The sequence below is a fragment of the Cetorhinus maximus genome, chromosome 19 (assembly GCF_964194155.1).
Source record: "Cetorhinus maximus chromosome 19, sCetMax3.hap1.1, whole genome shotgun sequence".
Lineage (NCBI taxonomy): Eukaryota > Metazoa > Chordata > Chondrichthyes > Lamniformes > Cetorhinidae > Cetorhinus > Cetorhinus maximus.
The window spans coordinates 40,318,570-40,344,021 of NC_135897.1; the positions used below are offsets into that span (position 1 = coordinate 40,318,570).

At 45.2% G+C, this 25,452-nt stretch overlaps 1 protein-coding gene across 2 annotated transcripts in view; it reads right to left on the reverse strand.

Annotated features, from left to right (window-relative positions):
- The window catches only part of ift80 (intraflagellar transport 80 homolog (Chlamydomonas)), a 259,291-nt gene that overhangs the window by 35,997 nt on the left and 197,842 nt on the right, over positions 1–25,452 (reverse strand). For both annotated transcript variants that reach the window (XM_078563768.1, XM_078563766.1), the window contains exons 13-16: positions 24,530–24,594; positions 8,926–9,061; positions 7,945–8,092; positions 6,548–6,719 (exon numbers count right to left, since the gene is read on the reverse strand). In XM_078563768.1, coding sequence (XP_078419894.1) covers positions 6,548–6,719; positions 7,945–8,092; positions 8,926–9,061; positions 24,530–24,594 — 521 coding nt within the window. The remainder of the gene's footprint in view (positions 1–6,547; positions 6,720–7,944; positions 8,093–8,925; positions 9,062–24,529; positions 24,595–25,452) is intronic.

Genomic DNA, 25,452 nt, shown 5'->3' on the forward strand with positions numbered 1-25,452 from the left:
GTCAAACAAAAGCATTCATTTGCTAACATTGGCAAAGGCAACTTCTAGGTTAATATTTTTGGGCACAGAAAATGAACTTTCATTAGCTTAACCTGTCATTGTTGCATTTGCAATGACATTTTCAAATATCCACCATACCTCACACAGTGGTAACTAAGTGTGCCCCAATGAGTGCAGTGCAACGAGGACATGATTAACAGGTTGGCCTTTGAGAAGAACAGATATAATACCATGATGATCCACCAACATTGTGGGTAAGTTTTAACTACAATGTGGGCATTATATGCTATGTACTTACCAAAGGTTATAGAAGAAAAACTATCTGTTTCAGACTTATTGGGCGGAATTTTCCAGGCTGGCTGGCGGCGGGCGTGCGTGGAAAATATGACGTGACATGCTTCACGACGGCGTGAAGGCAGGTCGCGATTGTCCACTCAGCCTGCTGATGGTGGGCCGCGTTTCCCGCCATTGGTCAGCGGGGAGCTAATTGTAATACATCAACATATAATTAAAAGGCCATCCCGCCAGGTTCTTGGAACCCCACATTTCATCCATCCACGTCGGCGGGAAAGCACGCCAATGTGTTTCACAACAGCACACAGGCAGATGTGCACTTGGCGGCCTTCACTTTGGGGGAACTGAGGTGAGTGAGCAGCAACATTCTCCATGGTTTGCCTGTTGTTTACAGGCCCCAGGCACCGGGAGTGGGGCAACTGCTGGGCAGCCTCAGAGGCAACTGTTGGGAGGTGGGGTGGAGTCAAGTGCTGCCCTGGCGCTGCATCCCGTGCACAGGCAGTCGAGGTGGGAGGCAGGGTAAGCAAGGGAAGTGGCCATGCATTAGGGACACCTGTATAAACTGACCATGCCTCTGCAACTGAGACAGATCAGGCACAGCCACAGTGATATGACTGGGTCGGGCTCCTAGCCTGCCCACCCAAGCAAGCAATGTGGAGGCACTAAAGGGCCAACAAATGCTCCATACCTAACCACCCCCCCCCCCCCCCCCCCGCCCCTGCAACCCCCTGGCACAGACTTCGAGTTCACCACCACTTTATTAGACCATGGAGCAGTTGGACTGCTCACATTGTACAATCTCCTCACCAACACTAGCCATGTAGCAGTCACTGCTGGAGGTGCTCACAGCCCCTTGCAATCTCAGCATCCCAGTTTGGACCAGTGTCCCCCATGTTGCAGGTTGACAGGGAAGCCATGCAGCGCACTCAGCTCTGGCCATTCGAGGGGTGACCAGCACTCTCCAGGAAGCATTAAGGGTGGTCACACAGGGCCAGGAAAGGTGCTAAGTGCAGCGATGGTAACCACCTCTCTCTCTCTTTCATGCCACAGGAGGACCACGTCAGGATCATGGGTCCTGGTGACCTAGCTGTATGCCTGATGGCCTACAGAGACTGTAGAAGGTGGAGGAGAGAGCAACTGAGGCACCTGGCTGCGCAAAGGCAGGAGCAGCAACCTCATGAAGAAGGGGCAGCAGGGGCTCCCACACATGGTGCCCAGGAGCAACAGCGAGCCATGGCTGGTTGGTGCCGAGCGACACCCAGGGTCTACAGACGCCGCCTGCCATTCCTGGAGATGACTGAGAACCAGTGTCACCGACGGCTGCGCATGTCTAGGGACCTGGTGGCTCACATCTGCCACTTACTACAGGACTTGGTGCCAAGGGGACATGGAGGGCATCCGTTCCCAGTGGCTGTGAAAGTGACAGCGGTGCTCAATTTCTATGCCAGTGGCTCCTTTCAGGGCCCCAGATGACCTCTGTGGGATTTCACAATCCGCAACCCACAAATGCATCCATGAGGTCACTGATGCCATCTTCTCCATGGCACACAACTTTGTGCATTTCGCCCAGGACTGGAACAACCAGGATGCAAGGGCCATTGGATTCCCAAAGGTGCTGGAGGCGATTGAGTGCACTCATGGTGCTCAGGTCTCTGTCGCTACACTCAGTGGACTTCATCAATTGCAAGGACTTCCACTCACTAAACATGCAGCTAGTATGTGACCATCAGAAATGCATCCTGCAGGTGTGCTCAAGGTTTCCAAGGAGTGTGCATGATGCCTACATCCTGAGTTGCTCACAGATCCCTGCAGTCTTTCAGGGTTCACAGAGGCTGCAGGGTTGGATCCTTGGGTATAAGGGCTACCCGCAGAGGCCGTGGCTGATGACACCCGTGTGGCGGCCTCAGACTGCAGCAGAGCGATGCTAAAATGAGGCTCATGCAGCAGCTCGCAACTTGGTGGAGCAGACCATCAGGATTCTGAAGATGTGGTTCCAGTGCCTGGACCGGTCTGGTGGAGCCCTGCAATACAGTCGGCAGAGGGTGTCATGCATCGTCGTCGTCTGCTGCGCCCTTTACAACCTGGGGAGAGGAGCTGGCTGAGGAGGAGATGGAGGAGATGCACTTCTCCGATGAGGAAGAGGCCGACGGGGATGAGGGTGAGGGGTCCTCGGTGGTGACAACGATGGGGATGAGGCTCTCGCACTGGCTAGACGAGGCAGGTGCGCTCGGGAGGCCATCATGGCTGCCAGATTTGTGGAGGATGATGACAACATGCAATGAGGTGTCCCCATAAAACCTCACATCACAGTTGTGAACGTTTGACTCCAGTCTGGATTATGGCAGCACCAATATCCTCTGTGAGAATGCTCCTGTCAGGTAGATGCCGTGGAGGCCCTAATTAGTCTAACGAACTAATAGTCGCTCGATTGCAGGAGAATGACGACAACATGCAGTGAGGACACTCCATAGATCTCCACATAGCCTCTGAGAATGTCTAATTCCTGTCTGGCCGAGGGCAGCTCACTTGCGCTCCATGATCAGAGATGCAACCATGAAACTTTAGACGCATCTGATGCTGTGTCTGCCTTCAGCATCTCAGCCCTTCAGGAGCTGGTGCACAGCATCACTGGACGCAGATGCTGATGTGATGGGGGCCAGCCCCACCTTAAAGGAGCTGAGAGCACAGAGAGAGAATGACAGAACTCTGTGGTGCCTGCACACTACATTCTGGCAGCAATGACCAGCGCCGCCGAGGTGCAGGCATCAGTAATGTTTCAAGCGAGTGTGAGGCTGGACCATCACTGTGGTCTGAAGACTGCATAGAGCACAGGGAAGAGGCCCTGGACTGAGACAGCTGCCTATTATCTTGTACAGAAAGGTCAATCACATCTGAGTGACAAGAACACTGCTCATCAGAACAAGGAGTCATAGGTAGGGAGACATTCTTAGGAGTTCATTGACAATAATGAACAGTATGTACAAGTGATCAACACCCATGCCCAGGCTGTGCAACTACTTTTACCTCACTTTCCTAACCTTGCCGCAACGTCTTGGTGCTCCCCAGACATCCACAGTAGAGGTGGAAGCAGCCTGCTGACTGTGACGCCCTGTCTGTGATGACTTTGGCGGGTGTCCTTTGGAGGGCCAAGACTTGGTGGGCCCCAGCTGTTCTTGGGGTCCTGCTGTGTGGCAGTGGCACCCTCCTTGGCCTGTGGAGCTGCAGCTGCGGAGGTCACAGAAGAGGGGATTCGGATTGACCGGTCACTCCCAGAGTCATGTGGGTGCATGGCCCCGGAGTATGGACCTGCTGATCCTCCTCCCTATGGGTGCCCGAGGGCCCCTGGCTGACTCCATGAGCAGAAGGGGCAGCTGGAGATCGAGCTGCCCAGCACCCTTCTCACGTACACACTGTTGTAGGCCAACTATGGCATCAGCAATGGAGTTAAGCCCGCGTAGTAGTGCAGGAGTGACGTCCTGGACCAAGGTCTCCATGGCAGCTGCCATCCTATCAGTGTTGACCTCGGTGCTTTGTAATGCCAGCGCTAACACATTAGCCTGAACAAAAACAAAAATAAAAATACCTGGAAAAATTCAGCAGGTCTGACAGTATCTGCAGAGAGGAACAGAGTTACCGTTTCAAGTCCATATGACTCTTCAACAGAACTAAGGAAAAATAGAAAAGAGGTGAAATATAAGCTGGTTTAAGGGGGGGTGGGACATGTAGAGCAAGGCATGATGGAGGAGTCTGTCCGTCATTAGCCTGAAGATGGACAGACTCCTCCATCGTGCCTTGCAATCTGAGGAGTGCAGCTGACATCCCTTCCTGATATTCCCTAGCTTGCCTTTGCAGCTCCAGCAATTTTGGCATGACCGAGTCCAGAGGCTCGCCACTGGACTTGGACTCAGCAACGTTCTGGCCTCCAGCAGTCTTCCGAGTGCCGGGGACCTGGAAAGTCCCTGCCTCCGCCTGCTGTGGATCAGACAGTGTGATGTGCTCACCAGAATGTGATCCTGAGGCTACTTTAAAGCTACATCCTACCGAGGTATGTGTCTCTGCGTTGGTGGAGGGTGTGGGTGAGGCTGTGATGGGTCTTCAGGGAGGGTGCCTTCAGATTCCTCTTCAGAGGTTTCTTCGAGGCTTGACTGGAGGCCCTGGGTCATGGACTCTTTTGGCTGTTTGGCAGATGTGCCTGCAAAAGCAAGGAGAGATAATTAGTGCATGGCAGTGGTCTGTAAAAGATGACACACAACTCATGGCATGGTTGTCTGATGGATGTTGCACTGCTGGATCCTCACTTGGTACAGCAGCACCAACCTCACCGTCCACACAGGACTGGTCCCGGTCATCGCTGGCCAGTTGGATGGCTTGGTTTTCGATTTCTTTCAGAACTTTGATCTCTGGCATCCCTCCACCTGCCTGCGACCTTTCCCTCCTGTTGTGGACCAGTCCTGCATGGATAGAGATGGGAAGAGTGTATCAGGATGCCTGCCGGGCCAGATAAGTATGCCTGGCCTGTATGGGTGGTGAGTGGTCCCATGGACGGGATGAGGACAATGATGGTGTGTGTGGAAGAGTGAATGGTGATGTCCCTTGCACTGGCAGTGAGTGAGGGCCCTGTGGATGTGTGATGGGTTTGTGAGTGTGAGTGTTGGGAGTAATGAAAAGAGTGACTTACCCTGGCGGAACAGAAGAGATCATTCATCCTTTTGCAGCACTGGGTGGCTGTCCTCCTCTGCAGGGCGTTTGCGCTGACCATCACTACCACCGCCTCCCAAGTCGGGTTGGTGGTTTTGCTGCCCATCCTGCGGCCAGAGCGGGGGAAGAGCACATCCTGGCGGGCCTCCATGGCATCCAGCAGTTGTTTGAGGGACCCATCGTTGAAGCGGGGGGCTGCAGTCTTTTTTCCTTTACGGGCCATGGCTCTCGGGCAGCGGTGGTGAGCTGGTGGCGATGAGCACTTTGCGGTGGCTGCCTTTTAAAGATGGCGACCGGCGTGATGCAACAGTGGGGTGATGGCGAGCAGGCGAATGAGATCCCACCCGCCATGGAAGCTGGTGTTTCTCGGGAATGAATAAATAATGAGGCGTGCTTGGGATGATATGGCGTGAAAGCCTGCTATTTTCGTTGGTAGGATTCCATTTTACCCGCCCGCTACCGCACTTAGTGCAATTCTGGGCAAGTTCCACCCATTGGCACAGATCTACCAGTTTCTGGATCATTGGAGACATGATGTGTACCCAAGCTGCATGTCAGGACCCCACAGACATTCCAGTGCACTGACTCCATGGGAATTATGGAATTGCCCAAGAAGTTTGAACTGAAGGGCAATTCCCCTGCTCCCCAGGACCTTCCAAAAATGTCTCTGACTCTGAATTAGAGTCAGAGATTTTGGAACAGGTCCAACTTATTTACCTGGAGAGCTATCCAGGAAATGTTAGACAGAAAAATCCTGGTCTAACTCCTTGGTAACTATACAACTTACCCACACCCCCCACCACCATCCACTCAACCCCAACTACCTCCTTCGACCCCTTGACTACCCTCCTGACCCTTGAATCCTCCCCCGACCTAACTTGACTAGCCCCTACTACCTAACCCCCCTGATTACCTCTCTCCCCCGCCACCCCAACTATCTCCAGTCCAACCCGACTTGGCCCCGCCACCCAACTACTCACCCCGACACCCCAACCCAACCTGACTAGCCCCCAACCTGACAACCCCTCATGATCAGACTACCCCCGGACCCACCTAACATCTGAACCACTTGCCACCCTACCCACATGCCACCCACTTATCCATGTACTTTACACACCCTACCCACTCACCCACCCTACCCATTCACTCACACTCATATTGGACATTCAAAGTTACCATATGGCAGCTAATGCCTTAAAAAGGGGGCGTGGCTTCAGCATTGATTCTGTTCGCTGTTCTCTGTGAGGATTCCTGGGCTGACAGAATTCTTCTGCATTGTACACTGGAAGTCCGAGCCTTTTCAATGTATGTAAGTAACTGGGTAGTTTTCTGTCTGATCAACGCCGAGCACAAGGCCAATTGGAAGTTTTGGGCCAGTGATTTTTTTTCTACATGTCATTGCTTTTTTAAGTATAATATATACTTTTATCATTATCTACAATATGTACCTCCATGTTAACACAATGGTATTTTAGAGTAAACTGAATATTAGTATTTATATACTGCAATGATTAATTTTCCACAAATTAATTTACATCAAAACTTTTGCAAATACCTTGACAAAGCGACACAGACGAACAGCATCATCCCACCGTGAGGCACTAACATATTCATGTAGAATAGCAGGATAGGGTGATATACTTGTACATATCAGTGACCCATCAGCTCTTCTGACTGTCACCTGGTTTCCCACATAGTTGACAATCTGAGGACTTTTACCAAATTCACTGCAAAAACAAAACAAAGCCTCAATAGATTCAAATGCCTAAATGCCTCATTTGCTACTATTCTGTCCTACGCTTTAATTACATTATTACAAATATGTAAGATTGTAATGTTTTGGGACTGTCTCTTTAATTTAGGATAAAATGGAGGACTGAAAGGGGTCACTTGACCAGTTCTGAATTCTGTCTGACAACAAGCTTGAGTGGCTTGGTTGTTAAAGCTTAAAAGAGGGCCCAGGTTGTCTTTCTGGGAAGAAGATGCATGTTATTCACACCTATAAACTATGTCCAGGGCAGCTGTATTGACGGTGGATAGCCTTTCAGTCTGCAGGTTTCACAGGGAGGTGTTAGGAATGTCAGGCTTTATAAATGATTATACTTTAAACTATCTTATTTATTTTCACGATAGAATTGAGTTGGGGGTCTAGATGATAGCTAATTAGCATTTCCACCTGGATACAAGGCTCATGCGATTCACATTACTGTCGAGGCAGCCAGTCTCTATTGTTCACCATGCAGAATGCTGATGCGACCTCAGATTGAACAGACCAAGTCTATGAGGATTTAAATGAGGCTGGAAGATTTGCCTCAGTTTTGCTAGATAGAGGAAGCTCCAGGGTAACCCTCACCATGGAAGTCAGTTCAGAGATTAGAAGTTACCTGGCTGTAAAAGGAAAAAGGAAGCATGCTATCAGGAGTTGAGAATAGCTTCGGACTGCTTCCTGGAGAATTAAATGTCCACTTAAAGACACAGAGTAAATATAACCATAGTGGGGGGTGGGAGTTCAGTTGTTTTGAAAGAAAAATAAGGAAGCTTTTCTATAGTTTAGAGTATAAGTTACCTACTGAAATAGTGTTTAGTCAATGTTGCTTATAGGCTTGTTTGTTACAACAAAAGTTTTAAAGCTTGAAATCTTGTCTTGTAATCCTTCCAGTCAGTCACTGGAAATTCAAATATCTTTTTGAAAGTTATCATTCTCTATTGGGATTGTAAGAACATCTATTCAAATAACAGCCAGGAAAATGTCATACAAACGCCGAGCAAACACATTGCTGGCATTTTTAGCCCAACATTTCCAACTGTAAATGATATATCTCCTTAAATTTCTCCTGGTAAGTTTGAGAGTTAAGGTTGGCATGGATGGACATAGCACTTTCATGTTCCTTTTGCAATTTGTGGAAAGAGAGCATACAATCATTCTTTGAACTTTGCAGAGAATAGTTCTACCTTGCATCTTTTTCATAAATTGTTTTGGATAGAAGCTCCTTGTCCACATAGATTGTGTTAGGATAATACCAAACAACGAAATGCATATTCTGCATTCCACATAATATATTGACCTTATCATTCCAAGCTATAGAGTGCACCATAGTACCTGAATAAAAACAAAAAATACCTTAGTTAAAAGTATATTGTTTCATTTTTAATAACTAAAATTTTTCTCAATTTTAATACATTTATCTTGAAGATTCAAGCAACTGTGTAGTACTACACAAGGAACATCAAACAAAGGGTTGCTAACTCTGAATTTTCCAAGCTCCAGTATTTTTACAACTAATGAACAAAAGTATTATTAGTTGTGCCCTGATTTTTCTTCTCGGTTGCTGGCAGCACTTTCCAGGAGATTAAACTTCAATTCCCTATCTAGCTGGGTGTAGAGAGGTGTTGGAGCAGAATTCCGTGATCAAGTATGTCAGACAAGTTGAGAAGGATGGGGAGGGATAGTTTACCTTTGTCACAATTAACATGGATGTCAATTGTGACTTTGGTAAGAGATGTTTTGGTAGGGGTCCTGCCTGGAAGAATTTAAACAAAGTTTCAAGAAAGAAGGACATGGATTTGGGAGCTGACAACACATTCATGGACTCCGGAGAAGAAAGGAGGTTGGAGATGGGACGGTAGTTTGCAGGGATCAAAGGGTTAAGGGTTGATTTTTTTTTGAGAAGAGGGGTGATGATGGCAGATTCGAAAGAGAGAGGAACAATTCCCAAGGAGGGAAAACTGCCAATAATATGAGCTAAAATAGGAGCCAGGAAGGGAAGTTAGCTGGCCAGCAGATTAATGGGAATAGTGTCGAGAGAACAGGACGTGGGTCCTATCAACATGATGGGAAGGCCTAAGTGAAGATAGGCGATAAACCAGCCAAAGATACAAATTCATGGTTAGACCAATTTTCACTGAACATAAGTTAACCGTTGCACTACCTACCAATTTTGATGATTTTTTGTTCTTTCCCAAATCTACGCACTGAAGAAATGTACAGATCTCGATTTTTGTCAATGATGGCAACTTTTCTTTCATTGGGCGAGCCAAATTGATCCAGTGCAACCTCCATCACTTCTATCTGTAATACAGGTATCCAACTGTTAATTACTTACCAGACATAATATGAAGCTATAAACCCCCACAATTAAACAAATACATTGGAATTTGTGAGCAGAATGGTTTGTTCTGTTAATTTGAAATTAGTACTATATATCATAGAATAAGATACTTTCCCCAAATATATCTCAAAGTAGTTGACTATTGTTCGTGCATGTGCATATTCTGCAACCTGTAAAATCACTAAATTTGTCTGTCCCTGTGCTCATTTTGCAAATATTGTCTCCAATGTGTCTGCATTGTCAGATGTGCTGACATTAACATCAGATGGTAAACCAAGGACACAACTACAGGTTCAGATTTTAAAAATCATGAACTGCATTTTCATGTTAAAGGCGGGTAGTTGGATTCAGGAAATTTCCCAGCTTAGCGGCCCGCCTCGGATGGCACAATTTTTGTGCTGGGGCGACGGATGCATGCTGGAATTGGACATCCAAACCCAGAAGCAGATTAGAAGTGGCCACGGACTGCAGCATGCTAAGGTGGACTGGTTAAAAGACCTGTCTCGGTTCTCTGGGACTTGGTCCTGGTTTTTTTGTTCAATTGTAGGCCCTCTAGCCCTCACCCCTCACATTCCCTCTCCCCCCACCCACTCCCCATGCCCCATCCATACAGCATGAACCCCCAATGGCCCCTCATACTCTCCATGCCAACCTATGCCCCTCCACACACCTCCAATGGCCACATACACCCTCCATGCCAACCCATGCTCCTCTACACACCCCCAGTGACCCCTCTTACCTTCCATGTGAACTCATGCCCCTCCACCCAATCCCAATTGCCCCTCATACCCTACAGCAGTTTTTCTCTTAAATAAAGTTATGAATGGTTGGCATTTTAAGCTTTTCCACATATGCATTGTTATTATAGGATTCACTGGTTCTGTACAAAGTGTATACTAGGTGGATGGAGGGGCATAGGTTGACATGGAAGGTATGAGGAGTCATTAGGGTGAGTGGAGGGGCACGAGGAAAAGGTAAGACCTTCTGAATTTATCTTTCAAAAGGTTTCTGCATTAAGACTATTATTCAGAACTCCACCAAGGGGCTGCGAACTACAAGTCATCCAGAAGCTGGCCTGACTCCACAAAAATTGCATGGGGGCTAGGAGATGCCTACCCCTGCAATGGAGCCGGCCAGGTCAGAAATGTCTGCACTCTTCTGTGCTGGCAAAAACTGGGGGCACCAGGAATGGTCACACTGGGAATCTCGGAATTGGGTCCCATCCTCCATTTCTTAAAGGTCCGCAGAGTCTCCCTGACTCTGTGAATATCCAGCCCCATGTCATGCATTCAAAGAACAGAGGTGTCCCAGCAAATATTTCTTCGTCAAACATCACCACCAAAATAAAACATCTCACTACTATTTGTTGGATCTGATTGAATGCAAAATGGCTGCCAGGTGTGCCTACAAAACAATAGATGGTGCACTGCTGAATAGTTATTTGTGAAATGCTTTGGAACAATGTTTCTGAGAGACTTGATAAGACACTAAATAAACATAAGCCATTCTTTATCAATTTCACTGTAACCAATCTTGAGTGTTAGTCATTCCGAGAAACTGGAGCATCTTCCATTCTGTTGGGTAACACTAATCACTCCAACTGTATCTTTTTACTGCATTATTCCCAGGACTTCTTAAAATTCTGAGATTCTATAAAAAAGAATTGTACCTATCTCTTCCCTCACTTCTCTGGCTGTCTCTATTTCCTTCAAAGTTTCAGTATTTTAGGAACAAATCCTAACTGTGTGGGATTAATTTCTTTTTGAGGCACATTTGACATCCAACATGCATATTATTATACTACGATTTACGTCTGAATTATAACTGTCTGACTGGTATGTACTGATGCTCCCTTGGCTAAAATATAACTTTACTATAAGTTTTCTAAAATATGTGTAAATGGGTACAATCTTTTCCAAAATTTACCATTTACACAGAATATGAGAAAACTACATACAGAATAATAAATGTCTGATAGTGAATGTGAAGGCATAATTCAATCAAGTATTTCTGTTGATGTGAGAGTATCAGTGAAATCATGATATTGAATTACAACCCCTTTGTTTTTCCCCAGGACTCTTGTGAGCCATTTTATCAGAATTGTCTCAAATTAACTTAATGTATAAATTAATTGATGGTGGGCCTGGAGGCCTTAATATCCAAAATGGTGGGCAGAAAGCACATATTTGACGCTGGAAGTGTGCCACCTGCCATATGGGCAAAGGCTCCAGTATAGGCTTCCAGAACCCATGCCAAAAACAGGCGCAAGGATCTTTGCATGAACTTCTTGGGGCCTAATGACTGTTTGAGACCTTCTTCCTGAATTTTAAAATTATTTGCCATGTTGGAGTGTGCTTTACTCTAACTTTTAACCACCAATAGTACAACTCTTTGGTGTTTCTGGTGCAGTAAGAGATGCCTCGACATGCCCCCAGGAAATACACCAGTGAGGCCTTGCAACATGTCAGGAAAATCCATGGCAAGTCCAAATTTTAATGTACTGTGTTTAGAGTACTGTTTAGGAATATTAGCTTGAATAACAAAAACAGTCAAATAAAATACAACATTCTAAATAAAATGAACAGGGAAAGAGATGATGGAAAGAGCTGAAGTTTTCAAACCTATTTTTATTCAACCACTAGAGCGCAGCAAATAAGCTATCTTGTCTGTAAAAGATCGAGTTACTTGCTTCACAAATGAAATAACTTGTTCTATTGTCGAACTCTTAGCTTGAGGCTAAAAATGTGTAAAGGTTTGTCTTTGCCAATCCTCAGACATGTTAGCCTCAAAGGTCTGAAAAACTGGACTTCAGATTTGATCTCCAGCCAGAGGTAAATCTTTCCAGTGTTGGTTCCACCTTGAAAATGCAAAGTTAAAAATTAAGTGATTGAAGAGAATTATGATTACCTTTCAATGTTTTCCCTATCTACTTCTGTCCTTTTGTTTAAACAATGAATGCTGACGACAAGCAGAAGTAGTCTGGAGGAGTCACTGAGTTCACTGTGTGAGGCAGTTGAACCACCATAGTAGGGATAAACCTATTAGCTCAGAATGGTTTAGTGATGTGTCATTTCAGCCTTTAATTTGTGAATTCAGCTCACACTGATGAGATTGCCTTCTCATGCCAATTCTGCTGCTAATGCTACTAACCACCGTTTTTAAAAAAAGCTTTAAAGAAAATGGGTAGAAGAAAATAAGGCAAACTTTTTTAAACTCTTTTAGTTTTACAAAGGAAGTTCTGACAGTGATACTCTCCCCTTTTTAAATTAATGAGACAATTTTATATCACCTTTACCGATGAATTAGAGAACTATAATTTAATATGGATATGGATTATCAATACAGTATTTTTCTTTCTTGCCAATTTACTCTCTACCACTACTATCCTGAAGGTATTGACTCCTGAGGCTGGTAATGGCTCCAACAGTCCTCTGGTATCTTGCCTAATTTGATTGGGTGTGGGCCTCGGCAGTAATAGCACATTCTTAAATCTTAGAACCTCATTCATGCAGATGCATTTTCAATAGGAGTCATTAGATATCTATCAGAAGAAACCTTGACTGATTTCCTCTTCCTAACTCGAGTACTTTGGCCAACCGTATTTGTGGTTGCTCTGCTAGACTAGTCACCACAATACTACAGGGTAAATAGAATTTTATTTTTGGTTTAGGTTTTCATGTTCAATTTAGCAGGCTTAAAGTTAAAGTAGGGTTAAAAAATCTATTCCTGACACTTGTGTATCTTTCTTACTGTAATATGATTTTCAGTGTCAGAGCACATGAACTGAATGCAAAGAACAATAACCAGTCCAGGGGAACAGACATTTCCCTGGACTTGTCAGCTGTCTGAAGGGTGGTACCTTCTATTTAATCTATTTAATCAAATTTCCCCTAATAATCAAGCAGTAAAAATCCACTCCATTACCATCAATCTAAGGATACCCAGAATATCCTTAAAGAAATTTATTGGGCTTGACCTAGTTTTTATAAACCCTTGTTGGTTTACAATAGTTGCTTTTACCTTCTTGGTTTTTGACGGTTATTTGCATTGTCCAATAGTAATTGCTTGCCACTTCTGACTTCATCTCACTTTTTGCAGAGTATTTTAATGGGGGCAATCAGGTGGAATTGGCTTCCATGTGATCCTGTTGCCTGGCAAACTTTCCTCCACCATTCATACATTGTTAATGCCCTGAAAATGGCAAGGAAATTCATGCCCTATATCCATTGCATAAGTTTTGGAATGATAACTGAAAGGTAGTTTGGAATCCTTATCAAAAAGATGAATAGGTCCACATAAAATGTTCCCAGCAGTGTTGTAATTAATGGAATACTCCGATTTGATGATTCAAATCCTTTAGGATAATTTGCTTTCTGTTCAACAAGTCTACTTGCATAGTTAAGGGTCTTGAAAAAATCAACTGCATCAATTGGTTTGATATAATTAAGAAGATAGGATATTACATGCTAAAGGAGGAACCTGTGATTGTCTATTTACCTCCCAGCCTCCTAACACCAAACTCTTGTTATATGACTGATTATGTCAAGCAGCAGTGTTTTCCCAATGTTTAAAATATTGAAAGCTAATGTACATTCTAGAAAACTGTCATGAGTACCCAGACAGATAATGCAGCATGATAGATAGATATCTGAGTCTAACTTCATTCTCCTAAACCCATCATGGAAGACCCAGGACTGATCCCTGTTGTACTTCCTTGGTCACATCCATCCAACTACAAGGTGGTAGTCAACAAAAGTTGGGATTTTGAGGCTGTATTTGAAACTGCAGAGCATATGTAGCCAATGAGACAAGCAAATTAACTGAGGAATTTCCATAAACAGGCAAGGAGTTGAATCCATGGAAGTGAAGCAATTACTCAGAAGATAGCTGCCAAGGAGAAAAAGCACTGAACTTTAACCATGAAATTGAGATTCCACTCCAGAGACAAGCACAAAATATAGGTTGACAATGCAGTGCTATACTGAGAAAGTGCTGCAGTATTTGAGATGCTGCCATTGGGAAAAGTTGTTGAATCAAGGTCTCGTCTGGTCTCTTAAGTAGGTGTGAAAGATTCACACCAATGGTAATATTTGAAGAAGAGTTGAGGTATTCTTCTGGCATGTGGTCAATATTTATCCCTGAACTAACACCTAAAACATGTTATTTGGTGTTTATTGCCTTGCTGTTTGTAGGGTTTTGCTGTGCACAAGTTAATTGACCTGTTTCCTATATTACAACAATGACTACACTTAAAGTAGGTCATTGGTTGGTAAAATATTTTGTGATGTCCTCAGGTCATGAAAAGTGTTCTACAAAGGCAGGTCTTTCTTTCTTCTATTGAGACTGGAATTTAAGTGTATTTCTATGGGCTTATCAATTTGAAGACTTAACTGACAAGGTTTCAGTAGAAGAGTCCAAACAATCCGTTAAATCCATCTGACAATTTGTTCACTTTACCTATATCACAAATACACAAGATCTGAATTAAATCAGGATTTCAGCAGTGTTCTGAAAGGCAACTGAGAAGGGCTCTCTTACATGTAGCACATTTAATGCACAATTAAATACTCTGCTACTGGCTTACAACTGACTATCCTACTGGTTCTTTCCTGTTATCCTACTGCCAAACTAACTTTTTAACATTAAAGTTTCAAATGTTGGCATTTTGAAACTGAACCAAAGCAAAATCACTACCTCCTACCTCTTTAGATGCCAAATTTGTGCAAATTTGGCACAGTTCACTGCTCATTGTGCATGAGTAATGTGAAAACTAGAATATTATTGTGCCATTAAATCTTTATAAACTATTAGTTTACTGAATAAGCAAGCACTGCATACACTTAACACATTTACCACTCACTGCAAAATTGGGACCATGTTGCCTCAATTAGCAATTCTATCAAAAAACACACCAAAGGGACTGGATAGAAGGTGGTGGATTTATTTTTTCATTTAAAATACTGGCTTAAAGCTTTATTTTATTTATATGGTGTAAAAGCAGTTGTAAATTCAGGAACTTATGGGTCATTTGTAAAGGAGGGAAGCAGAGTTTCCAACAGATGAACAGAGGTTTAAGGTGAAGGAGGTTTAATGTTTCTTAAGATGCATGACAAGAACAGGAGGTGCATAACATTTATTTGCTGGAGGCCTGCAACTACATCATTGCAGACAATTGGTGACATAAATAATTGCAGTTACACATATTTAAATCAGCAGTTAACATTGTAAATGTTACACAATAAGTATTAAAGTGGCAGAGGAAGTAAGGTTTATGGGCAGGCAGGATATGCCATTACATAGATTAATAATAATAAATAGACTATCCATCACTTTTATTAGGCGTATTGTGAATAGCTCACACTCTCAAATTGATGCCATCAGGAAGGATTTGACACTTGCTCAGCTTCTGCCCCACCCTCTGCCATTTGCATCTGAAACCTATTCCCAATTAAAATAACCCCTTGAAACTCATCAGTGAACCAAACTGCATATTCCATCGTGGGTTCTCTCTCTACAGTGATATTGCCCCATCCATGCTATCATACACAGCAACCCCACCACAGTGCTGCCAAATTCCATGACATATGCCTCAATTCTGCCGTAGTCCAGAACTATTCCCCAGTGCTAACAAACCAAGGAATAGCCGGTAACACCACCACACCCCCAGCCCAAAATGCAGATTGTCAAAGTTTAGGAGCTTGACCACAGCTACTTAAAAAGCAGGACTGATCTATGTGTAGCTAAATCAAACCTATATGATTTAAGGATTTTCCTATATTATTTAATAAACGGAATGCAATTTATTCAGTCACTGTAAATCAGTGGCCGTCGCCCTAAAATAGCCAGCAACCATATTGGGCTGTAACTTCCGAGCACCCCAGCGTTGGTTTTGGGGGGTACCCCAAAGATGCGCTGGGGAATCCTTCTCCGATGTTCCCACTAAGGGTATGTCGGCAATTGTCCAAAAGTACACACTTCTTCTGGACAATTGTGCTGCACGGGAACCATCCAAAAATGTGGTTTAAATCACCAACTTCGGATGGTTCCGCCAGGGTTACACCAATAGTTACTTAGAAAAAGTTAGGAGAATTAAAACCTCTAACTTCTGGTAGCCTACTGTAAGACCCAGACCAACACCACGTGCCTCTCCCACCTGCCCAACCTCTGAACCCTCAACCTACACCCATGACCTCTGATCCGCCAGCCCCAAACACCCCCCTGCTCCTGACCTCAGAAACCCCCACCAATTCCCACACCCCCCAGGACCTTAGACGGCTGCAACCCCACCCCACCTGCCAGATCTCAGAAACCTGACCCCCACAACCCCACCCTGAAACTCGGACCCCAACTCTTCCAACCCCACCCTAGGCCTTGGACCCCAAACCCTCCCGGACCTCGGACCAAGACAAACCCCCTGGAATTCGGACCCTTCCCCCGGATCTTGGACACGCCCCCACAAGGACCTCAGACACACCCCCCAACTCCGCTCGGACTACTCCACCGCCCCCCCCAAGACCTTGGACCCTGACCCCACCAACCACCCCCGAACCTCAAACCACACCCCCACCTCGTAGCTTGGTCCCACCCCCAACCCAACCCTGCCCACCTCAGACCTCCCCAAACCAATCCCCCCCAACCAAAGACCTCAGACACCCCAACACCCAGGAACTCGGATACCCCAACCAAGACCACCACCCCACCCAGACCCGGACCCCCCACCAAGGACCTCAGACCATCCTCAACCACCGCACCCCGCCCCCCAACCCTCGGTCCTCAGACCCCCAACCAACCCTCCCCAAGGCCTCAGACCCCCACCAAGGACTTCAGACGCTCCCACCCAACTCTCCTCAGACCGCACCCCCAAGGATCTCAGACACCAAGCCCCACCACACAACTCTCCCCGGATTCCCCCCCCCCCACCCCATCGCCAGACCTCGGATCATCCCCGGACCTTAGACCGCTCCCAACCAAACGTCCCCCTCCGGACCCCGACCGCCGCCCCCCCAAATCCCCTCCCGGACCTAGGTCACCGACCCCCCCCCCACAAGGCCCACCCCCTAAATATCGGAGACCCCCAACAGCCCCGGACCTTGGATCCCCCAACCTGAACCCCCCCCAAGAACTTCAGACATACCTCTAATTCCCCTTGGACCACCCCCAACCCCCACAGACCTCGGAGCCCCCCCACCCAAGACCCCCGGAACTTGGATCCTCCCTGAACCTCGGACCCCTTTCTCTCCAACACAACCCCTTTCCCCCCACCGGACCAACCCTGACCCACCCACCCTGACTTGGACACCGACATCCCCCTTCCCCGGACCTCAGGCACCTCCCCCTAACCCAACCACCCCTTGGATTTCCCCAACTCAACATCGCCCCCAAGACCTCAGAACCTCCACAACACCCCCAAAACCCCAGGAAATCAGTTCCCTAAACCAACAACCCCCCCAAAACCTCGGCTCTCCCTGCTAAGGACCTCAACTACCCCCCTATCCCTGGCCCTCGGGCCCCTACCCTCTCGGAACCCCGCTCAGCACCCACCCCGGACCTCGGTCCTCCCCCCGACCATGGATCCCCCCTGGACCTCGGACACCTCCGTCAATGCCCCCCGGACCTCAGAGCCCCCCCACCCCACCCCTGGACCTCCAACCCCATCCCTGGACCTTTGAGCAGCCCCACCCCCAAATCATATCCAGTTACCTTAGATACTTACCTTCTCCCTGGCCTGTCAATTCCCCTGGCCATTTAAACTTACCTGCTTTACGGCAGCATGTGCCGTAAAAAAGGGGCATGGCCTCCTTCAATCCGCCAGAGCTGCACTTCGCTGGGGTCTATGGGGAATTTTTCGATGCAGTTCACAAACAGCTCCAGCGAATGGAAGGGTTGGTTTAATTTTCAAGATCAGGTAAGTGTGCATATATTTCTTCTAATTCCTGTGGGCCAGCACTTTCTGACACTAGTTGGAAGTTATGGCTCATTGTTATAAAGTAACGCATCCTCCAACTCACCACCAGCAAAAGTACAGATTTCCTAATCCTATAATAAATATATAATGTCCAATGGCATTGCTTATTATGAATCTGTAGATTCCTAGATTTTAGGACAACAGTGAACATTGTGGGCAGAATTTTTACCTTATCAGGCGGGCACGGTGTCAGGTGTGTCCGAGAGTGGCCATGCAACGGACAGCCACCCACGATCGCACCCCGCCCGCGATTTCACAATGGCTGGCCAATTAACGGGGGGGGGTGGGGTGAGCGTGGAAGTCAGTGCATGCGGATGGGTGTGCTCAGTGAAAGCTCCCTGAAGGCACAGATTTGCCTCAGGGAGCTGAAGATTTTTCACAATAAAAATAAAGTTTTCAAAACATAGGAAAACATGTCACCTCATGTGACTCTGACACATGAGCACGAACATGTTGAAAATGAGTTTTAAAATCTTGTATTTTATTTTTAATTAACATTAGAAACCTTATCCCACCTGTGGATGAGGTTTCCTCGAAAATCGAAAGGCTGCTTGGCCTATTCGCCTGCCTGCCAACCATGAGGTTGGACGGGCAGGGAAAAATTCACTTTAATTACTTAATTAATGGGCTTAACAGCCCTCTTTATTGTCAGCAGGTGCGCTGCTGACTCCCGTGCGTGCCTGCTGATCAAAATATCGGGCGAGGCCTGATGGCGTCAGGACGCTCACCTGACATCATCACGCGCTATTTTTCTCCCGTTCGGGTCTGGCGTGCGCCTGCCCGATGAGGGAAAAATTCTGCCCAGTGTGTGGGGTAAGTTTTATGGATTTGTGAGACGTAGGAAATATGCAAGCTATAGAGGATATTTAATTTAGTAAATATGGCATTCCACATGGTCAGTTAGGACATGTATTAGTTTACAAACATGATGAGATTAGCTTTTCAGGTGGGGAATTGAATCTGTACAGTAATGAATTGATTGAATGAGGTCTGATGATAAATTATATAATTAAATAAATACAGGCTTGGGGGAAAATATTAAATTAAAAAAGCAGGAATTTTGTCTTCATGGTTATAATTAACTGAAAAAAACTTGGTAATAAATAAATTAAACAAACATGTGCTTATGGCAATATAAGGACTGGGGTTAAGAGAAGGAAGAATAGGTGGGTAATTGGATAAAATCAATTGTCTTCTTGTGGGGGCATAGAATTTACCGATCTTGGGGTGAAATTAGTTAGGTCTAACTTGGACATTTTGTCTAGAGTTGGGTTTTAAATGAATTTGAGCATTACATTACATAAACTCATGGTTGTTGCATTTCTGTTTTAAATCAATTTGAGGAATATGTTAATTGAATAAAGAGAGGCATTAGAGAGAATCAAGAGAATTGGGTGAAATAAATTAAACTGGGGCACTGAAGTATGCACTGGTCTTATAAGTGAAGAAACCTAGCATTAATTAATAATTAAATAACTTGCCAATGATGTGGGTTTTTCCAGAAATTAATTTAATAAAAACTGTCCTCTGAGAAAAGAAAGAAAAAACTTATATTAACTTACACTTAAAACAGGAAAGAGTGGTATGAGGAAGTTCCTTTTTCAGAAGCAAAAACAGAAAAAGCTGGAAAAACTCAGCAGATCTAACAGCATCTGTGGAGAGAAAGACAGTTAACGTTTCGAGTCCATATGACTCTTCTTCAGAACTAGCCAATTAACTTTTGCTTTTATCCTTTTTCAGAAGCCTGACCTAACCAGAGGGTGGTAAACAATCAACAGGACAGAAGAGTGTTAAGGGCTAAAGTGGCTGCACTGGGAGCCAACCACTGTGATGGCGGGAGGTGGGGGGCAGTAGACGGACTGACAGGCTCAGTGGCCAAAGTGGGTAGCCAAGATGACTGCCAAGGAGCGGGACCAATATGAGAGCAAGGTAGAGGACAACCATCAAACATCTGCCTGAGGCAGAAGTCAGCTGCCAAGGCAACATTGTTGGGAATCAAATATGGCCAATAGGGTTGGAAGTTTAGGGGTGCTGGCACCCACGCTTGAAAATTGACCTTTCTTTAAACATCATCACATTATGCCAATGTCAGGCCAGATGCAGCTAATGAAGCCAGATATTGGTCAAGGAAATAACACTTTGGAGCAGGTAGCCAAATCAGGAGCTGTGGCAGCAGCCAAGCACAGACAATCGGATGCCAGTATTCTATTGTGTAAAGGAGAAAAGAAAGGAAATATAAAATTAAAGACTTTAAAATAAAATTGACAATTTAATTACATGAGGGGAAAATGTCACACAAATAAGTATGACCGCAAAGCTGGAAGAAAAAAAATCAGGTATTTGCTCCACAAGCCACCCAGTGGTTAGGTTGTGACGTACAGTGTGACATGCTTATGTGGATGAAAAGCAATGGTTTTGCCATCAACAGTGAATGAACAGCGCTAACCATTCATTAGATTTGCAGTAAGTCCCCATTTTAAGTTGCCCTGTTTTACACTGTTCCACTTTAACATCAGACAGTTAATAGGGCCTGTATTTGTGTTTAGTGTTGGGAGTTTTAATGTCGTTTCATGCGGGGCCTGATGTAGGGTTGTGTGAACTGATTGGTGCCATTTTAGTGTGGCCTCTCCTGCTCTCTGACCTTCCTGGTCACTGCTGACTTTCCCTCTCACCGACCTTCCCTCTCAATGACCCTCCAGGTCACTGCCAACCTTCCCTCTTGATGAATTTCCCTCTCGCAGATCTACCTGGTCGCTGCTGACCTTCCCTCTCACTGACCCTCCCAGTTACTGTAGACTTTCCCTCTTGCTGACCCTCACGGCCGCTGTCAACCTTCCCTCTTGCTTCCTCATATCACTCTTTCCATTTCAGCACAGCACTCTTTACAGCAGATCTGGTGCTTGTGTAACTAAGGCAAGCAACCGTGTATTTCCTTAACTAATTAGATAGAAGAATCTTTACTGATGGGTGCAGAGTCTGAACCAGGAAGTGTCAGTTAGAATTATTAATTTAATGCCAAATCATGTATAGAAAGGAAAATAAATAAAGAGAGGGAAAGATCAGATTGAGCTAAGATAAAGTAAAAATAAACATTTTTTAAAAATCTGTAACAATAATTAAAATCTGAAGGACCAAGACTGCACACTTAGAAAGTTAATTTTCAGAGCCATCTAGGTTGTTTGGCAACAATTGAGACTTATCACAAACTTTAAGAAAGCATATTTACATGGGAATGGATAAGCACTAACTTTTTTCTGGCGAGTTTGGCGAGTATCTTTATTTAGTGACTATGAGGAGACCATGGAGTTTCTTGTCACCAAGATTGAAATCATCTGATTTGCTGCATTCCTCCCTTTCACTAGCCCACCAGGCCAAACTTCCTCTTAAGCTCTCCCCCGCCCTAGCCCTGAATTCACATCTTTCTCTAGTTTCTCTCCCATCTCCCGCTCAAGCCCTCTCCAATTTCATCTTGTCTCACCTCGTGCATTCTGGATCCTATTCCCATTAAATTGCTAACCACCCAACTTCCCCCTCCTGGTTGCTATATTAGCCGATATGGTTAACAGTTCTCTCTCTTCAGGTATTGTTTTTCTCCCCTTTAAATCTGCCGTCATCACCCTCTCATAAAAAAAACCAAACCTTGACTCCACCATTTTTTCAAGCTTTGCCCCACCTCTGACCTCCCTTTCCTCTCCAAATTCCTTGGATCTGTTGTCGTCTCCCAAATTCACGCCCATCTTTCGTGGGACTCCACGTTTGAATATTAAAGTCACAAGTGACATCCTATATGACTGTGATAGAGGTAAACGAACTCCCTTCCATTCCTTCTAGACCTTTTTGCATCCTTTGACAGGGTTGACACCATCATCCTCCAATGCCTAAATGATTGTCCAGCTGGGTGGAACTGTTCTTGCCTGATTCCATTCTTATCTATGTAATTGTAGCCAGAACATCACTTGCAGCAGCTTCACTTCCCACTCCTGCCCTATTACCTTTGGTAACCTCCAGGGAACTAATCCTTGGCCCTTTTTCTCATCTACATGCTGACCCTCAACGACATCATCCAAATGCACAGTGTTAGTTTTCACATTTATGCTGATGACATCAAGCTCTACCTCATCACCACTTCTCAACTCTTCCACTTTTGCTAAGTTATCAGACTGCTTATCCAACATCCAGTGCTAAATTAAAATTCTCATCTTGTTTTCAAATCCTTTCATGGAAATAGCCCCTCACTGTCTATGTAGTCTCTTTCTGCCCCAAACCATCTGAGAGATCTGAACTCATCTAATTCTAATCTCTTGAGCATGCTTGATTTTAATCTCTCCCTGCACCTCTCTGCCCGTTGATCTCTCTTAAGACACTCCTTAAAACCTACCTTTATGACCAAGCTTTTGGTCATCTTACCCAATATCCACTTTTGTGGTCTGGTGTAATATTTTGTTTCATCAAGCACCTGTGAAGCATCTTGAGGTGTTTTTTTAGATTAGAGGCACTATAAGTTGCTGTAGTTGTATTCTATCACACAGTATTGCAATTTCAGGTCTTTCCATGTATTTCAAATGCGGAATCCCTTGGCGAGATACACTTATAGCATGGTTTCTAGAGGGACAGCATAACCCAGACAGCAACTTCCAGATTTTTACATTTAACTGGGCATGGCAGTGCTGGAAGCTGTTGCCTGAGCACTGATAGCCTCACCATCACTTTTACCACAAAATCCGGGCCACAGGAATTCATAAAGGGAAAAAGTTGACACAAAATATATGACAAAAATATAACCACAAAAAGTCAAATGGAAATGCATGCAAATATAATCACTACATGATTTTCCTCTGTTGGATGGGACTGGGAATACACCAAGCAAAATGACAATGCAGTCTAATTCACACATTGGGCAGAATTTTCCCCATGTTGGGTGGGCTCGGTGGAGGCAGATGGTCGGGAAGCCAACCGCCGCCCGCGATTGGGGCTGGACCCCGATTTCACGCTTGCGGGCTAATTAAGGCCTGCCCAGCATGAAACGTGTGCTACAGCGCTGCCTGTGTGGGGTGGGGAGGAGGGCGAGTGGGGAGCTTCGCACATGCACGCAGGTACGCGCTGGAAAAGCTCCTTCAGGCACAGAGCTGCCTCGGAGTTGAAGAGTTCTGAAAAACAAAAATAAAGAATTCTTAAATGTTGAAAAACATGTCCCCTCGTGACAGAGCAGGGACATGTTATGAATGAGATGGGAAATGTTAAGTTTTATTTTTATTTGCTGTTGGAAACCTCATCTCACCTGTGGATGAGGTTTCCTAAAAAGTGCAAAGGCTGCTTGGCCTTTTTGCCTGCCCGCCAACCGTAAGATTGGACGGGCAACAAAAAATTTAGGGCAATATTTTTCACCCCGTCGGGAGGGAAGTGCAGGAGCGAGCGGGCGGGCGGGCAGGCTTCCAATCGACTATGTGCTCCCTGTGCGGGGGTGGGGGGGGGGGGGGGAATTCCTTCAGTCGGGAGTGCGCTCTTTCACGCATGCACGCGAAAGAGCACACAGATCTCCCTGAGGCAAAGTGCTGCCTCAGGGAGATCAGCACCGATTTAAAGCCTTCAACAAAGGTGATTTAAAAATTTCCCTGTCATGTCCCCTCATGTGACACTGTCACATGAGTTGGGGCATGTCCATAACTTTTATTTAAACATTTAATAAAAATGTAAATACCCCCATGAAACCTCATCCTGCCCGTCGATGAGGTTTCATGTTTTTTCCGAACCCCGCCTGGGCTCCTGGCCTGGCCGCCAACCTTAAGGTTGGACGGGCAGGTCCATCAATCATGTTAATTAGTTTTTTAATGGCCTTAATAGGCCATTGACAGTTTGGCGGGCGCGCAGCTGTATCCCCGCATCATTTTACGCGTCGGCGAGCAGGCCCTGCCCCCACTCCCCGACCGGGAAAACCTGCCCTTAAATTAATTAATACTTTAATGGCCTTAATAGGCCTTCTACTTGTTGGTGGGCGCACTGCTGATTCCCGCACGCACCTGCCAACCGAGCTATCGAGTGACTGTACGTTGACGTCGGGGCCCTTGCACAACGTCATCACACATCATTTCATGGTCGAGCAGGACAGGCGTGTGCCCGCTGCCAAGGTGAAAATTCTGCCCATTATTACTCATGCAAGTTATTTTACATAATTGATAAGTAAGATATGCATTGGAATAGAATATGTTTTCCACAAAATAAAGGTATATTTGATTATGTACATTGTTAGTTTGCATCTCCCATAGTAGGTAGGTACTGTAATGTTACATTTCAGAACGTAACAATATTATTTTGTTCTTCATTACCCTATTGCCTATTGTTTAGATGGTCAACATCACTTGTTACACTGCAAAATTTCCCACACAAAACCATTTTAAGTGAACAAAATAGAATATACTGGAAGTAAAGTCCAAATGATCCATTTCCATTCATCACAACAAAATACCTTGTGAACAAGAGGCTTTCCATCACCAATGGGTTTTCCAGACAGTGCATCAATAAGATAAATTACTGAAACAAGAACACAAAATATATGGTGATGAAATTCATTAATATATTTGCAAAGTGTTTAGCAGATACAGAAAGCACAGACCTTCCATTTTGTTCTTCCTCACCCCCTTTACTTTTCACTTGCTCAAAACCTATTGCATTTCTACCTTCCTTCAGTTCTAAGAGAAGTCCTTGAACTAAAATGTTAACTCTGTTTCTCTTTCCACAGATACTGCTAGATCTGAATATTTCCAGCATTTTCTGTTTTTATTACATTATGTAACACTTAATTAACTCTGTTCATGAAAAAGATCTCATAACTCACAAAAGAAATTAACTTCATAAATAATAAATTTTGTATTCATCTAAAGAAATAGAAAATATTCTTCCAGTGAGTTGGTCTCATAAACTACTCAAGTGTCAAAGTTGGACATGTGTGAAATTATTTATACTGTAAGAATCCTATAAATAGGATTGAAGGGATAGAATGAAGGGATTTGAACATGAGAATGAGAATCGGAGGTGTTGGGGAACTGGGTGCCAACGCAGGTCAGTAAGCGCAGGGGTAATTGGTGAGTGGAACTTCGGACAAATCGTCCAATCCTGTTGGTGGCATGCGTCATGGCAGGTGGGGGGTGGGGGAGAATTCTGTGAAACCACAGCAGGATCATCCAATAGTGTCTACCATGGCAGAACGCAAATCCCCCTGGAGGATGGCATGAACACCATTTGCATCCTGCTAATGGGGTGCAAAATAAGGCTTGACTGGAATCGCGCCCCCCCCCCCAAAAGCCTGATTTACCTTTACGCCGGTGGCCTGAATATGTCTGGACAAGTGTGACGTGCAGAACTCGGTACTTACCTTTAGGGCCTTGCTCA